The sequence below is a fragment of the Marmota monax genome, unplaced genomic scaffold (genome assembly GCF_021218885.2).
Source record: "Marmota monax isolate L192 unplaced genomic scaffold, Marmota_monax_Labrador192_F-V1.1 WCK01_AAM20220418_F8-fsc00088, whole genome shotgun sequence".
In the NCBI taxonomy this organism is placed as follows: Eukaryota; Metazoa; Chordata; class Mammalia; order Rodentia; family Sciuridae; genus Marmota; species Marmota monax.
In genome coordinates, this window is record NW_026694492.1 from 3368806 (window position 1) to 3384677 (window position 15872).

Here is a 15872-nt window from a genome sequence, read left to right on the forward strand (position 1 = left end):
TCTTGAACTGTCTGGCAAAAATACTAGAATTTTCTGGAAAATGAGACTAGAGGACAAATCAGGTTCTTACCTGGCGTGGCTGTTCGTTCATTCGTTGTGGGTCTGATTTCACTTTATTACTAGGATGATTTGTGACTTTGGTTACTGGTTGTTTGAAAATTGATGCAGTTTGTCTAATCGGCAATGTTGTATTCAAGTCTGGTTTACCCTGTGAATGAATATAAGTGTGTTTTCATTAATAAATATCATATATAAACACGATGATTTTTTTCTAATTCAATGTTTATTACTTTAAATCAGATTATTCCAAAATTCTCAGTCTAACTCAGCATTTTAAATACTCTGAAAGTACATTTTAAGTACTTTTAAGACAAATATGAATTTTTCTCATAACAAATGAAAATCTTGTGTATACTTCAGGGATTTGTTGTTTTGTTGTTTGTTTGTTTGGTACTGGGCATTGAACCCAGGGGTGCTTTACCACTGAGCTATATCCCCAGCCCTTTTTATTTTGAGACAGGGTCTTGCAAAGTTACTTAGGGCCTCACTAAATTGCTGAAGTCTCAAACTTGTGATCTTCCTGCCTCAAGTAGGTAACTTAGTATTCCTCATCTCCCCAGGTGCTGTGATTATAGGCATGCACCACCACATCTTATATACTTTTAAATGTAAGAAAATTCTCTATATAAAATTCATAATTAATTTGGTCTTTAAAGTATTAAGAATTTTAAATTGCCAAATCTGTTTGGGTTATACAAAAGGAAGGAGAAGTTTAAGGACAACAATCACTGGCATAGCAATCATCTCTACATTTTGAGAATAGAGAAAAATATTGGTACTAAATATACGTGGGTATTAAAACATAAACAACCTGATCAGCAATTAGAAAGCCACACTTACATGAAATAACATAAATTAACTTTCCTTTTTATATAAAAATAATTCTTAAAAATCTCAATTAAGAAAAATGTGATAAAATAAGGATATACAAGTTAAGCATGCCTAATTTGAAATTTTGGGGGCACCAATGTCATCACAAGTGGAAAATTCCATACCTGTGCAACACGTCACAGTTGGAACTCGGGTTCACTAAAAATACTTATAAAATTACAGTCAGGCTATGTGCAGTAAGTATACACAAAAAAAACAAATTTCGTGTGTAGACTTGGGTCTCAATCCCAAGTGAGCTATCTCATGCATGTATGCAAATATTCCAAAATCTGAAAAGAACCCAATCGAAAACACATCTGGTCTCAAGAATTTTGCATAAGGGTTTTTCAACCAGTATTCCTAAATTTTAATATATTCACATTTAATCTTTTTACAGAAGAGATTTTAAATTGAGCTTCAGAAAGCTATGTAACACACTTATCAAGTTTTAACCAAGCAGAAAATAAAAATGTGAGATATACTCTAATGAGGTCAAAATGTGGCACAGAGTTGTTATTAAATTCTCTTGCAATATCCCAACAAAAAACAAGAAAAAAAAGTATGGGGGAGGAAATCCAATTTAATGATTGTGCTGATTCTGGCAAAAAAAAAAATTGTTTTTCATACACATACACACACATACATATGTACACACATAATACAGTCATTTATATTAAAAAATATACCCTATGTATTTTTTAAACAGAAATATACTTGACAAATTTATAGGATATTTGATGAGTTTTTGCCTTTAGTATCGCCACACAGAAATTGCAAAATATCTTCATCTTCTCAATAATTCTCAAACCCAAGCATACATCAGAACCTTGTTAAAACAACGTGGATGGGCCTCATCCCCAAAGATTCTGATTTAGTAGAGCTGAGGTGGGATCTAATAATCGCATGTCTAGGAAGGTCACCATTATGCTGATGCTGCTGATGCAGGAACCACACTTGAAGAGGCAATGCTCTAAAACAAAGACTGCTGATTTGTGGTAGGAACACCAAAGCTAACAGATGGGTATCTGTTGTTCACTTTTTGGTACCTTCAGTACATTAAACCAGCATCTAAAAACCTGGTGTGTTCACATAAAGTCCGGAATCCCAGCTCCTCACACAGGAAAGATATAGGAGAAATGCTAGACTTGGTTTGGCAACAACAGGCCCTGACTGACAACAGCTGTCCACCAGGGATGTCAGGTTCTCGTTTTGCAACATTTCTCAATAACTTACATTACCTACCAAGCTCTAAAGGCATGGAGTTTGTGACCACTGCTTAATGAGTATTAGCATCTAGGAAGGTAAGTATGGTAATTACTACAACATTTGGATCCACTAATAAATGTGCCCTCACCTCTTCCCCTTTACCCACAATACGCCTACCTCCTCTGTACGTACTGAACATTTCTGTCATTCCTTTATCTCAGTTTTCTCCAAAGGTATGTTTATATTCATCTCAAATGATTCTAACATATTATTTCTCTGATATACAGCTTTATCTTGATGACTTTAAAAAATAAATCATCTGCAAATGTGACTGACAGGCTACAAAACCACTACCTTGGGATACCATCTTTAAAAAATACGACGCCCACGAGTGTGAATTTTTAAAAAGGTCCCTGCTAATTCTGTATTCCACAAAAAGTTTGGACATCTCTGATTCATGCATCTAAAACGTTCTGAAGTCCTTAACGAAGTCATACAATCTACAAAATTGTCAACATTCAATCTTAAAAAAGCTTAACATACAAATACTTATGGAAAACTGTTTCTGTTGCTAATTGGGTATAATCAGATAATTGTTTCATTAAACAAATACCTTGTTTGGTTTTTAAGTTTTTTGTTTTTTAATAAAAGAACAATATATTCTGCTGGTGCAAAAAAAAAAAAAAAAAGTGGCAGCTATTTGTAGGAGCAAACATATTGGAGCCTGAAATTACGACTGTTACAAAGGATAACTGGAGGCAGCAGGGACCCTTCGAAACTGTTCTAAACCATGACTCTAGATTCAACACAGACTGGAAGCATGGGCCACATGAAATTATTGATGAGTAAGGCTGATGTTTTTGCATTAACTTGTGCTTTGGGGGCACTAAAGAAAAATTGGGAAACCAGCTAAAAGATTCAAGACATACAATTAACCTCTATTGTTCAATGAGGCAGTTAATCCCCTGGTGGCACAGAACAGGGGACCTTATTCAAGCATGCTACATCATTCCTCTCTTTTTTTTTTTTAATTTTTTATTGTTGGCTGTTCAAAACATTACATAGTTCTTGATATATCATATTTCACACTTTGATTCAAGTGGGTTATGAGCTCCCATTTTTACCCCATATACAGATTGCAGAATCACATCAGTTACACATCCATTTTGATTTACATATTGCCATACTAGTGTCTGTTGTGTTCTGTTGCCTTTCCTATCCTCTACTATCCCCCCTCCCCTCCCCTCCCCTCCCCTCTTCTCTCTCTGCCCCCTCTACTGACATTCGTTTGTCCCCCTTATATTATTTTTCCCCTTCCCCTCACTTCCTCTCTTAATCTCATTTGGGTTTTTACTACTGCTTCTCTTTAACTGGCCTACCGATTTGACAGAAATAAGTTTTTACTAATTAATATTATATTCCAAAAACGTATCAAGTTGAGTCATCCATAAAGCTGGACTAACTGGTTTTCCCAGAGGCTGTTACAAAAACAGTAAATTGTATTATCCCTCTCCCCTAAGGACTTGAAGAGTCACCACTAATTGACACCCAGCCACATTGCAGAATTCTTCTAAACAATAACCAACAGGCCATAAACTCCTTTTAACTTAGGAGTTAAAAAGCAAACAGTCACAAGGCACAAGATTAGAGCTGCCCATATATTTGAAATCTCTTTCAATATTCAAAAAAAGTAAAGCAGTTCTTTATATTACAAAATGAAACTGGCAAACAAGCACATTGTAACATTAGAACTAAAGGTTTGCAAACTTTGTCAACTATTCTCAGTATGTAGGCAGGTCCTTGAATGAAAATTTAATGAATTTTATAATGTACACTAGACTTATTTTTAAATTTTTTTTAGTTGTATATGGACATAATATCTTTTTTTGTGGTGCCAAGACTTGAACCCAGTGCCTCACACGTGCGAAACAGGCACTCCCCCACTGAGCCCCAGCCCCAGCCCCAGCCCCAGTCCCAGTCCCAAGTATTTAATTTTTTTGAGGACCTATTCTATCCTCAATGCTGAGGGGAAAATAAATTTTTATTTTGAAAGAAATTTCTTCTCTTTCCATGAAGTATGTGAGGTGGTTCTTTGTATACTCACAAAGGACAGATATGCAATAAAATTTTCATTTAAAAAATTTAATTTTTAAAAACACAATCAAGGATGCAGAGAAAAAAAATTCCTTTTGACAAAGTTGAAAGTTATACTAGAGCTGAGCATCAAATGTAGATCTGAATTTTCCACAGGCTGAGGCAAAAAGGAACATTAAATCATTTAGTTATCACAGTCAGAAAGGAGGAAATATACCACTTAATGAAGAAAACAAATGTCCTGGTGCTAAATATAGAAGAAATAAAGACACTCAACATTACAAGAACTATTAAACAGACTTCAAATGGGTTAACTTTTTTCCTTTTTTTTTTTTTTTAGTAATCTTTCATAAAAGAACATAAGACTTTAAGGACAATTCAGTGAAGATAATTCTAAAAAGGGCTAAAGCAGTGGGATCTCATTATTGTATAATCTTCCAGTGATCTAACTTAATTACAGAATAACTTAAGAGGTGGATAAGGGTTATGTTTCATAAACCAGTGGTTGTCCAGTATTTTTTGTATTCTTACACAGAGAATTTTAAAAATATACACACCTCACTCATATTTTAAAGTTGATAACAAGAATATTTCATATTTTATTTAATGTAAATAATTACAAATGATACACTTACCAGAAGTATTTGAAATACTAACACTTTAATAATAAACTATTATATCACTTTATGATGTATGTAACAGAAGTCAATATACCCAATATTACCATCTATACATACACACACAAAAAAAAACAAAAAACTTTTTTCTCTTTGAATTAATGATTCCATTCCTGCCAGGCACGATGGCACGTGCCTGTAATCCCAGCGACTGGGAAGGATCATATTCGAGACCAGCCTCAATAACTTGGTGAGGCCCTAAGCAACTTAACAAGATCCTGTCTCAAAATAAAAAATTTTAAAAGGGGTGATGGATATAGCTTAATGGTAAAGCACCCCTGGTTCAATCCCCAGTATCAAACATAATAATAATTCCATTCTCACAATTACTTCCTATTTTAACTTGAAAATTTTTGTATACATGAATATTTTTTAAACTTTGTAACCATAAAACTCTTAGTGATAAAATTTCTTCTACAGCATATAAACCACTAAGAATAATGTATTACATACAAATTTTTGGATTTAGAAAACACACACACACACACACACACATAATCTTTCTTAATTATTTTTGTTCTATCTTGAGTCAAAGTCTATGTTGCCCAGGCTGATCATGAACTCCTGGTCTCAAGTAACCCTCCTGCCTCAGCATCCGGAACAGCTGAAACTACAAGGCCCACTGTCCCTGGCCAAGAAAAAAAAAAAATTTTTTTTAAATAACTTTACAGTCTAGATAAATACTTTTAACTTCAAGAATAGGACAAAAATTGGTGTCAATTCTATTCCTATTCTTAATTTTGTATAGATGTAGCACTAAAAAACCTTGATCACATAAATAAGCAGAATGAATTTTACTGCCATTCAAATCTCTGAACTCCTTTTGAGTTGTATGTTACAATATCACACAGTGAACCATCAAAAAGATGTTAATAATCAGTTGATAACTACATAAAGTCCTCTAAATTTTTTTGAAAGCAAAGAATTGTACTTAAGGGGAAAAAATCACTGTTATTCATTTTCTCAAACCAATATTTCAAACTAATTGGTAATCAAATGTTTTGTACCATAATAATATTGCTGACAATAAGAGGAGGGGGCCTGTAAGACGAAAGATTGATAATGAAGAATACAGGGAATAACAGGTGCCTTTGTTTACAGTAGGTATGTTTGCAGAACAATTGAAGGAAACAGTATACTATATACAGAACTTAAAGATATATGAAATGAATTCCTTAAAATGATCTGGGTCAAACTTTCACATAACATGTTCTGAACACCAGAGACTTGCTGTATATTCTAAATACTGTTTTTTTCAGACTGGCTTTGAAAAAAGCTGCATGAGAAAGTTCAACATTGCACATATTCCATGACTGGCTCATTTTATCCTTAAAATTCATGCAAATTTTGCATTTCACTTTAAAAATTAGCCTTAAGGTTAAAATGTTGTTCTACCTATCCAAAGTGTTCAAATAAAACTGATAGTTCCAAATATCATTCAAGCATTATTTAATTCTGTGCTTTTGTATACACAACATAGAGATATTCATGCCCCAGTTTGAGAAGTAAAGACTATATCTCTAACTTCAATTTCCTTATCTGGTAGGAGGATAACAACTATTGCAAAGATTCTTATAAGGATTCAATGAAGTAATGCATATGTACTGTTGTAGTTGTCGTTGCTGCTGCTGCTAATGCAGTTTCCAGTTAGTCACTGAACCAATATTGAGTGCCTACCATATGCCAGACACTGACTACACACTGAATACACAGTCATGAAAAGAAAAATCAACAACAAAACCCAACAATAAAATCCCTGCCTCAGAACTTTTAATTCTGGGGGTAAGGAAAAGATAACAATAAGCAAAAGAAGTTTATAGTTATCTTGGCACACAGATTCTTTATCTCTTTCACATTAATTCGATACTGAGCATACCTTTGAAATTTAGAAAATTAACCTGTTGAGCTTTCCCAGAAGCAAAGTCATCCCTTGGCTCACACAGACAGATGTGCCTGAGTAGTATTTTTAGATCAAATTAAGACTATTCTCAAAAAGCAATTCCAGATTTGCTCCAGAATACATACAACAGCCAATAGTGAATGCTATTCCATAAAACCAAATGTCAACAATGAAAAGTGCCTAGCAATCTTCCATAGTTTTTACAATTTAGATAAAATTCACATACCATAAAACTTACCATTTTAAAATAGACAATTCAGCAGTTTTTCCTGTATGCACAGGGTTATACAACCTGGTGGGAGACCAACCTTGCACGTGACTGGCTCACACTCCCCTGCTGGGGGCTGAGGCACTCAGTCACAGAAATGTGGCAGAGCTTTCCCCACCCTTCTTGGGTTCGAGGGTCAGTGTCTCGTGCGTGGGTGTGTCTCGCTACAGCCCCATGGGTGAAGCTATGCTCACCTGTTCCTTTGTAATATAACCCCTTGCTCTGTTTAGGATAGAATCTTCCATGGAAGTGCCTTGTGTGTGTCCCCTTCTGTTACTGTGCCCTTGGGTGTGGCCTACCCATGTGTCAGTCAACCTGCTCATAGTGGACATCATGAAGATAAACTCAGCCCCCTGAAACCTGACCCCTTGCCTCATTTGAATAGCTTTTCCTCAATAAAAAGGGTCAGGGCATCTTGCTCTCTCTTCCTGGGGACCCTTAAGGTCAGAGGAGCTGTCACAGAGACCCCAAAGAAAAAGGTATTTGTGTCTCTTGTGTGGTTATTTCGTGCAGCCCAGTTAGCTCAGTTTAACTGGAGTGACCCCTGAGCCTTTTAGTCACGAGAACAGAAACCCGGCAGCAACCTTCATAGTTTTTGCAAAAAGCAAAGTGTATCAGGCATCTATTATTTTGTATGGAAAATCCACTTGGTCTAATATACTAAGTGAGGAACAACATTTAAGGAGATCAATAACATCATACTAAAAAAAATTAATAATGGGTAGACTACACTTTGAGCTCATTTTAAAAGGCCTATATTTACAGCTAACACAAGAGTGGAAGGCTGAAATCCACTGTCAAAAACATTTCTTGAAGAGTTCTGCTTGAAAAAAATTTCTTAAAGAGATTTAATTATAAAGCCATCAAAGGATTTATTTCAAAAGATGCCAAAGAATTTCAACCAGATATAACAGCCCTACCCAAACTAAGGTTGCTATTGTATGGAATTGTCTCATTCACACCTAATTTAACACTAGCTGTATATATTTATTTGACAGTCAAGCCCAGGCCCTCTCAAAAGGATTTATTACACTTGGATATGTCTGAGGCACAAAAAGTCATGTATACCTAATTAGAATAAATAAATTGATTTTTTAAAAAAGAAAATATTTTTAAAAAGTGTTATTACATGTTAGGTGCTCTGCCATCCAGCCCTTCCCATTAGTCTCATTTTGTCTTAAACTTACAGATGTTAAGTAAGTGGTAGATATCATAATTAAATGTAGCCTTTCAGTAAAGACTTATTAAGCCAAGAATGGAGTAATCTGTATTATCTGACTCAAATTTAATAATGTAAAAGAAATAATATCAAGATTTGCTCCATCTATTACTATTTAACATTCAAAGTTATGCTTATAGATAAACATGACCAGCATATTCTTCTGAATCACGCAACCAGCCCTACACAAGTGTCCCGTGGGAAAATAATCCAGTCTCCAGATGGTGTTTTTTTGGCAGTCACTGTCAACCACAGTGCTATTATATTATGAAATAATAGGAAATAAAGAATACAAAGAATCTAAAGCTCAGCACATTGACAAGAGATTAAGACATCAAAACAAGCACTGTACATTGCATGAGGCACACTGCATTACTCCCTGGAGAGCCAAGGTTCATAAAAAATATGTTCCTCAATTCTGAATCCAAAAACTTTCATTGTAGGTAACAAATCATAGTAACTGACTGCTGTATAGCTAAGAAAATAATCTAGCACACTGGTTCTACACAAAGAGAACTAGTATGATGGTTAACACCTTGGTGAAAAGTACAAAGTGTAAGGTCAACCAACAGGATGACGAGTTAAGTCATAAAGACAAAACAGATTACCCTTTAGAGGTGAACAGAAAGTTTAACTGGTAAAGATAATATCAACTTGGAGATAAATAAGAGCCAACCAACCTTGGATACTAATAAACTTTAAAGAGAATCAAACTTGCCCAAAACAGTGACCTACTCTCCTTTAGAGATTTAGCAAAAAGTTAAAGGAGCCCATGCGTCACTGTGTAGTTTTATTACAGATCACCATATAAAAAGCTAAGAATGAGGGCAAGAGCAAAGCCACAAAGCCAGTGTTCACGGAGCTCAGTGTTCCAGACAGGTCCTAAGTACACTAAGAAGATTCGAGAACGCCACTCTCAGAATAACCAAAACTAATCCCATCACACCTTACGTTTCTGCCTGCCCAAGTAATAATGAAATGGCCTCACTTCCTCATTTCTCAGATCACATACATCATCACCCACCACTCATCCATATTTTCTGTACATCTACCTCAGACTTCCATGGCTCTCAAATTTCCCCTCCCTGCTTCCATGTGATATAGCTCCAACCCAGGGCCTACTGAATAGGCAAGTGCCCCACCACTGATCGTACTCTCTGCACTCCCTTTCTCTCTTGATCCATTCCGACCACACATCTAAGGGGCAGGAAGTGGAAAAGGTTTCCCTCCTTTCTCTCCATTACTACTTTCAAATCATTTCCCATTTTTGCTCCTTCAAGAACACCAGCTTTTTTAAAGCCCGTAGCATTTAGCTACCCTCTGCCCCTCCTGTTTTCTCCGTCATTTGTTAAGACTTTTTTTTTTTTCCAGTCATCCATTCAATCCCAATATTTGTCCTCAGGGACCTAAATACTCATGTAGACAACTTACCCAACATCATGAGTCTTTTGACCTTCTCTATCTTGCTTACCTAACATAGTCACAGGCTTGTCAATGCTAATAACTGCACCATCTCCTCTAATGAAGCACCAATTCTCTGATTTCCACTACCTTCCCTTGCAGCTCACTTGGTACTTTTTTCATTTTTTGACCCCCATCTGCAACTGTTGTCCATTGGCCATCCTATTTTCTCACTGCTGTTTACCCCTTTCACGTTTTTCCCTACCTAGCACAGGTTGCATGTTCCCATCACGATCATTACACTGCAAATATGTTTGGCTTTCTTGACTTCCATGGTTTTTTCACTGATTCTATCCATTTACCCAGAGATTAACCAAAGCAGCATCTCTTTTGTCTACCATCTAGTAATTTTCCCACTACTGAAGAAAATTTATTAAAATAATTGTCTACATTAACCAATTTTATCTCCGATTTACTTTACCACCCAATCCAATCTGCCCTTTGTTCCCACCAAAACTGTTCTTGAGGTAATTAGCAAATTTCATGTTCTCAAACTCAATGGAAATTTCAGTCTTCCTCTACTTAAACTTTCAACAGCAATAACTTTTTTTTTTTTAACACTCTCCTCTCGGAAGTCTCTCCTCTTCTCAATCCCTCAATCCACTTTGCTGATTTATTTAACCAAATCCTTAGATTTTCTTCAGGGCTTGGTCCTGGTTCCTTTTCTATAGGTGAGTGCTTTTCTCTAACCCATTGCTCAGAATACTATCTATGCCCTAATGACTTTCCAGCTCAGACTCTCAGTTCTAATACAGTATACCCAACTGCATACAAGACACCTCCCCTTGGATATTTACTAGGCACCTCAACTTTGCACATTCAAAATGATTTTTATCAACCCATATAGTCTTTTCCTACAATGATCTCAGAAATGAAACCCTAATCCATCCAATGTGAAAATCAAGAGCTCACCTTTGAATCTTTTTGTAATGTTCCACACATAATTCATTAGCAAACCCTATTAATTCTCTTTGCAAAAGAGATCTAGAATCTGTCCAGTTCTATCTCCATGGGCACCACGTGTGTCTAGACCATTATTATTCCTCACTAGACAAGAGCAACTTCCTCTTCACTTCTATTGTGTCCATTTCATATCAAATTAACAGAAACCTATACTCAATAGTGGCCCACGCTTATCAAATGCCAGTAATCCCTTGGAAGAACTTCTTTTTTTAAAAAAATATACATTTTTTAGTTGTAGATGGACACAATTCCTTTGTTTATTTATTTATTTTTATGTGGTGCTGAGGATCGAACCCAGTACCTCACACATGCCAGACGAGTGCACTACCACTGAGCCACAACCCCAGTCCCCTTGGAAGAATTTCAAGGTCTATCAATGTTAAATTTTTCACCATGATGTATTCACTTCCCCTTTTCACTTCCAGGGAGAGACTAGAAGGCACTCCATTCAGCAAGGCCTTAATAAACTGACAAATATAGCCCACGTATCTTTGGAAAATATCTTTGGAAGAGATTTCAACTACTTTCTCCATTGGCCAGAAATGTTGGTAGAAGGAATGATGTTTATTATTTGGTAGAAGCCAACAGGCAGTTCTTACCACAATATGCCCTACCTATCAGAATGTTCCTAGCATAAGGCCTTTTAGTGGTGGCTAATTGGTCATGGTATCCCCCAGATAGATATGTCAGTCCAATAACTAAAAAGGCTATAACTCAGTGGTAGAGGGCTTGCCTAGAGTACGCAAGGCCCTAAGTTCAACACCTCTACCAAAAAAAAAGTAATCACCAAAAAAATACATAGTCAAAGGCCTAATTTGATTTACAGCAAGTGACTTGGTCCCTTGCCTATTCACTCACATCATCTGTCAAGGCCTTGCTCCTTCTACTTTAAAGTCAGTGGTTATTAACGTTTTTCAACTTCATTCCTTTAAGATTCTGATGAAGATAAACTCCCCTAGAAAAATGCAAACAAAAAAAATACTGCACACAATTCAAAGGTTTTTGGGGTTTTTTTGTTTGTTTGTTTTGTGATGGGGATTGAACCCAGCCCTATTTTGTATTTTATTTAGAGAGAGGGTCTCAGTAAGTTGCTTAGTGCCTCCCTTTTTCTGAGGCTGGCTTTGAACTTTAGATCCTCCTGCCTCAGTCTCCCAAGCCACTGGAATTACAGGTGTGTGCCATGGCACTCAGCAATTCAAAGATTCTTAGAGGTCTTCCTGAGGCACAGACTCTCAGGTTAGAACTTCTACCACACACTTCTCTATTGGTTCCTTAAAATCTGATCTTTCAAGCTTTAAAAGAAAAAGAATATGTTCCTTATTATAAACATGTTACTTATTGTACATTCTCTTCTGAATATTGTCCTATCTGTTCTACCTGTTGCTCAAGCTTCCTAAGAGAGTAATCTAACCATTTTTATGGAAAAGGGTTTTTTGTTTCGTTTTGTTTTAAAAAAAAAAGGCACATAACATTTGCAGCTGCAAAGCTCTAAAAACAAAGAAACCAAAAACTCATTAACAATAGTTTCCTTAAGGCAGCAGGACAGGTTACTAAGAGATAGGAGAGAGAGAAAGACATTTTCCACTGAAAATCCTTTTCACTATTTATGTACATTACTTCACTAAATAAAAACAAATCAAAATTTTAAAACTTTTATAAAATCAGGAACATATCGTTTCTAATTTCTCATCTCCCAGAAACTTTCTGGCACCGAAAATATGATTTCTGATCCCTCAGTCTATTGAAGGAGGGTTACACAAAGGTCACCAGTTCCCTTCTAATTTTTTTTTAAACATTTCTTTAATTGTAGACGGACACAATACATTTATTTTATTTATTTACTTTTGTGTGGTGCTAAGGATCAAACCCAGTGCCTCACTCATGCTAGGTGGGTGCTCTACCACTGAACCACAATTCTAGCCCCTCCTTTCTAATTTTGAAACAAAGTATTATCCTCCTTGATCACTCCATGGCATTTACCAAAACTCTTTTCTAGGATTTTGTTATACCACATTCTCTTGATTCTGGAAGGTACTTCTCACTCTCCACAAGATTATTTCATCTTGTGAATACCTTTCTTCTCTTTGTACCTACACTGGAAAACCAATGACAAACCAAAAGGATAAGAATTCTAAATCCCTGGGGATCCCCCAAGACCCTTTTGGAAACACAAATACAAAATTATTTTAATTTAATCTTCCTCCTCTATCCCCAAACTTGTTCTTCTTCCTTTACCCTTATCCAACCCTGCCCAACAAGTGACTAACTTGATCAGTTTCAAAATACTGAAAATACTGAAAGCTGACTAACTTATTAAATGAAGTTTATTCTACTGGCTGGAGAGTCCAAATAGCATGGTGCCAGGTGAAGGCACTCTGCCTGTGTCACAATATGACAAAGCAGCAGTCCAAAAGCAAAAGGACTGTGCAAACAGGGAAGCCAGACACCAGGCATGGGCCAGGCTCATTCTTTTAATACCAACCCATTCTCGCCAAGGGTGGTGGTGCACAACTGTAATCCCTATTGGGATTACTCAGGAGGCTGAGTCAGGAAGGATCGCCAAGTTCAAAAAGGCAGCCTCAGCAATTTAGCAAGGCCCTGAGCAACTAAGCGAGACCCTGTCTCAAAATTTAAAAAAAAGGTGGGGGGGGCTGGGGATATGGCTCAGTGCTTAAGTACCCCTGGGTTCAATCCCTGTTACCAAAAATAAGTAACAACAACCCATTCTCTTGTGAATTGGGATAAGACCCAATGCATTCCACAAGACCAGATTAATCCCTTCATGAGAACAGAGCTCCATCATCTTATTGCCTTCCAGGAGGCCTCATCTTTTTTTAAGATTCCACCACTCCAAAACCGTTTATTGTGGGGACCAAGCAACTAGCACATGAACCTCTATGAGGCAAACCACATTCAAACCATGGCAATGAACAAAGTAAGAATTTTAGCAGATATCAGCAAAATTCCCTCTCTCTATAATCTTAGTCATCAGGTACCTTGAGTCTCCCACTTCCACTCCTCCTGCTACAACATTAATTCAAGCCATCATTACTTTTCTGAACTATAACAGTCCAAGTAATCCACTTCCAGTTTCATCCCTTCTCAAATCCAGTATCCACAGTTCATTCCAATCTATATCCATCATCCAAATCTGATTTTATCACCAACAACTAAGTTGGTATTTTTTTTTTTCCAAACTGCACAGGTTTGTCCCAAGATATATCTGAGCTCCCTAAAAAATTTTACTTTTATTAGTTTGTGAAAATAATTAAAATAAGCATCTTTTAAATGGTTGAGAACTTAAGGTACAGTCATATATAATCCACCTCACACCAAGATAATTCATGAAAAATGAATAAGAGATCTAAAAAATTGATTCCATTCAAAAGAATATGTTGTTTTGTTTTTCTAAATACATGTGATGAAAGAACTGTCTTCCAAGCTTGTTATTGCAAGCTGTTAGTAGGACTGTCAAGCCAAAATCAAAATTGTTCTGTACCATATTCATATCATAAGCAATTTGTAAAATACATCATAGGTCACACTAATGTTAGAGAACTTCATTATTATTAGTTTTGTCATTTTAATTTATAAAATTTTCATGTTGTCAAGAGCTGGAAACACAAGGAATTTGGTCTATATTTACACATCTGAAACATTAAAATAAGAATTTTTAACAATAAAACCAAACTACTTTAAGTTCCCTAAACATGTCTTGATCCAGAACCACTGTACTCTTCTTTATACAATCCTACAGTGTTTCAAATTAAATTTTCTTAGAAACTATCACCTTGCTTCTTATCTCCATTTTCTTCCTAAAATATCAAAAGTCTTATTTCTGAAAACTTGAAACATTTCCTCTTTGAAAAATCAAAACCTGCATAAATGCCTACACATTATTTAGCTTTTGGAGAGAAGAGTATATTGCTTTATTCACACTGAGAGGCAAAGCCCTAGAAGTGTGCTCTATAATACTGTTGCCATTAGGCACATGTGGCTATTTAAATTTAAAGAGAACACTAAAAATACAGTTTTTCAGTCACACTAACAGTGTTACTCAACAGGTCATGTGTGGCTATGGCTATAAGATTTCCATCATCACAGAAAATTCCACTGGATATAATACTCTAACTTCTTCTTGGAATATGCTCTTAAAAAGCTGCTAGTGACTTTGAATACCATCTCTGAGTTGATGACCTTGAAATCCTTCTGTAGTTTTTTTATTAACCCAATGTAATATCATCAGGAACTTACTTGAGAGTTCAACCCACTTTGTCAGTTGGTGAGACAGGAGTTACCTAGAAATAATTATAGCCTTGGCAACAAGATCAATAAGACATAACATAATCAAGAACGGAATTGATTTTCAGGGTAAAGTTAAGATTGAGTTTCAGACAAGTAGAAATGGATACTGAAAAACAGTAATATCTATTAACCAAAAAACAATGCCCATTTCATCCCACTCACCCATGCTAAAATAATTAAAACACACTCTGCAAGATCTTCAAAAGTTATCTTTCCAATCACGCTTGAAAATATTACTAATCACCAGTAAACTCACCTTTGATAATGGAAGACACATTAAGATCCTGGCTTATAATTAGTCAACTTAAACTGTAAGTTAGCCTGTTTCAAAGTTTATTTGTTGACTGTATCTCTAATTCTTTAAAAAATTTTTTTAAAAAAACCCTGAAAAACAACACAATTAATGATGTGCTTGGGCTAGGCTTATAACTGTATAGGAAATCACTACCTCAGAGTTCTGTTAATAATTTTAAATCTCACAACTTTCTTTATATTGTACTATCATAATTTAAAAGACATAATTCAGTTTATTTTGCTATACATATTTTCTGTCTTATTAGAGATGTTTAATGTTGGTGTTGGAGTAACAAAAAGAGAGCTTACTTTAAAAAAAAATGAAAAACTCCACTTTATGACTACGTAACTAAAATAAATTCGCACACAAAAATAAGACTATGCCTCAAAAAATTCACATAGGAAGTTTCAGAAAACAATGAAAATGAAAGCCAAAATAATGTCTGGTACATTAATTTATTTAATACACTTTTATTACTACTATAAATTTCTAGAATGAGGTGGATATTAAATAAACATCAAACAACATTTATTAAGTACCTACCGTGTGCTAGG

The 15872-nt window shown here is 35.6% G+C and overlaps 1 protein-coding gene across 1 annotated transcript in view; it reads right to left on the minus strand.

The window, feature by feature from the left end:
* Mbd2 (methyl-CpG binding domain protein 2) overlaps positions 1–15872 on the minus strand; it is a 71031-nt gene that overhangs the window by 35465 nt on the left and 19694 nt on the right. The window contains exon 3 of the mRNA XM_046419456.2: positions 71–208. Coding sequence (XP_046275412.1) covers positions 71–208 — 138 coding nt within the window. The remainder of the gene's footprint in view (positions 1–70; positions 209–15872) is intronic.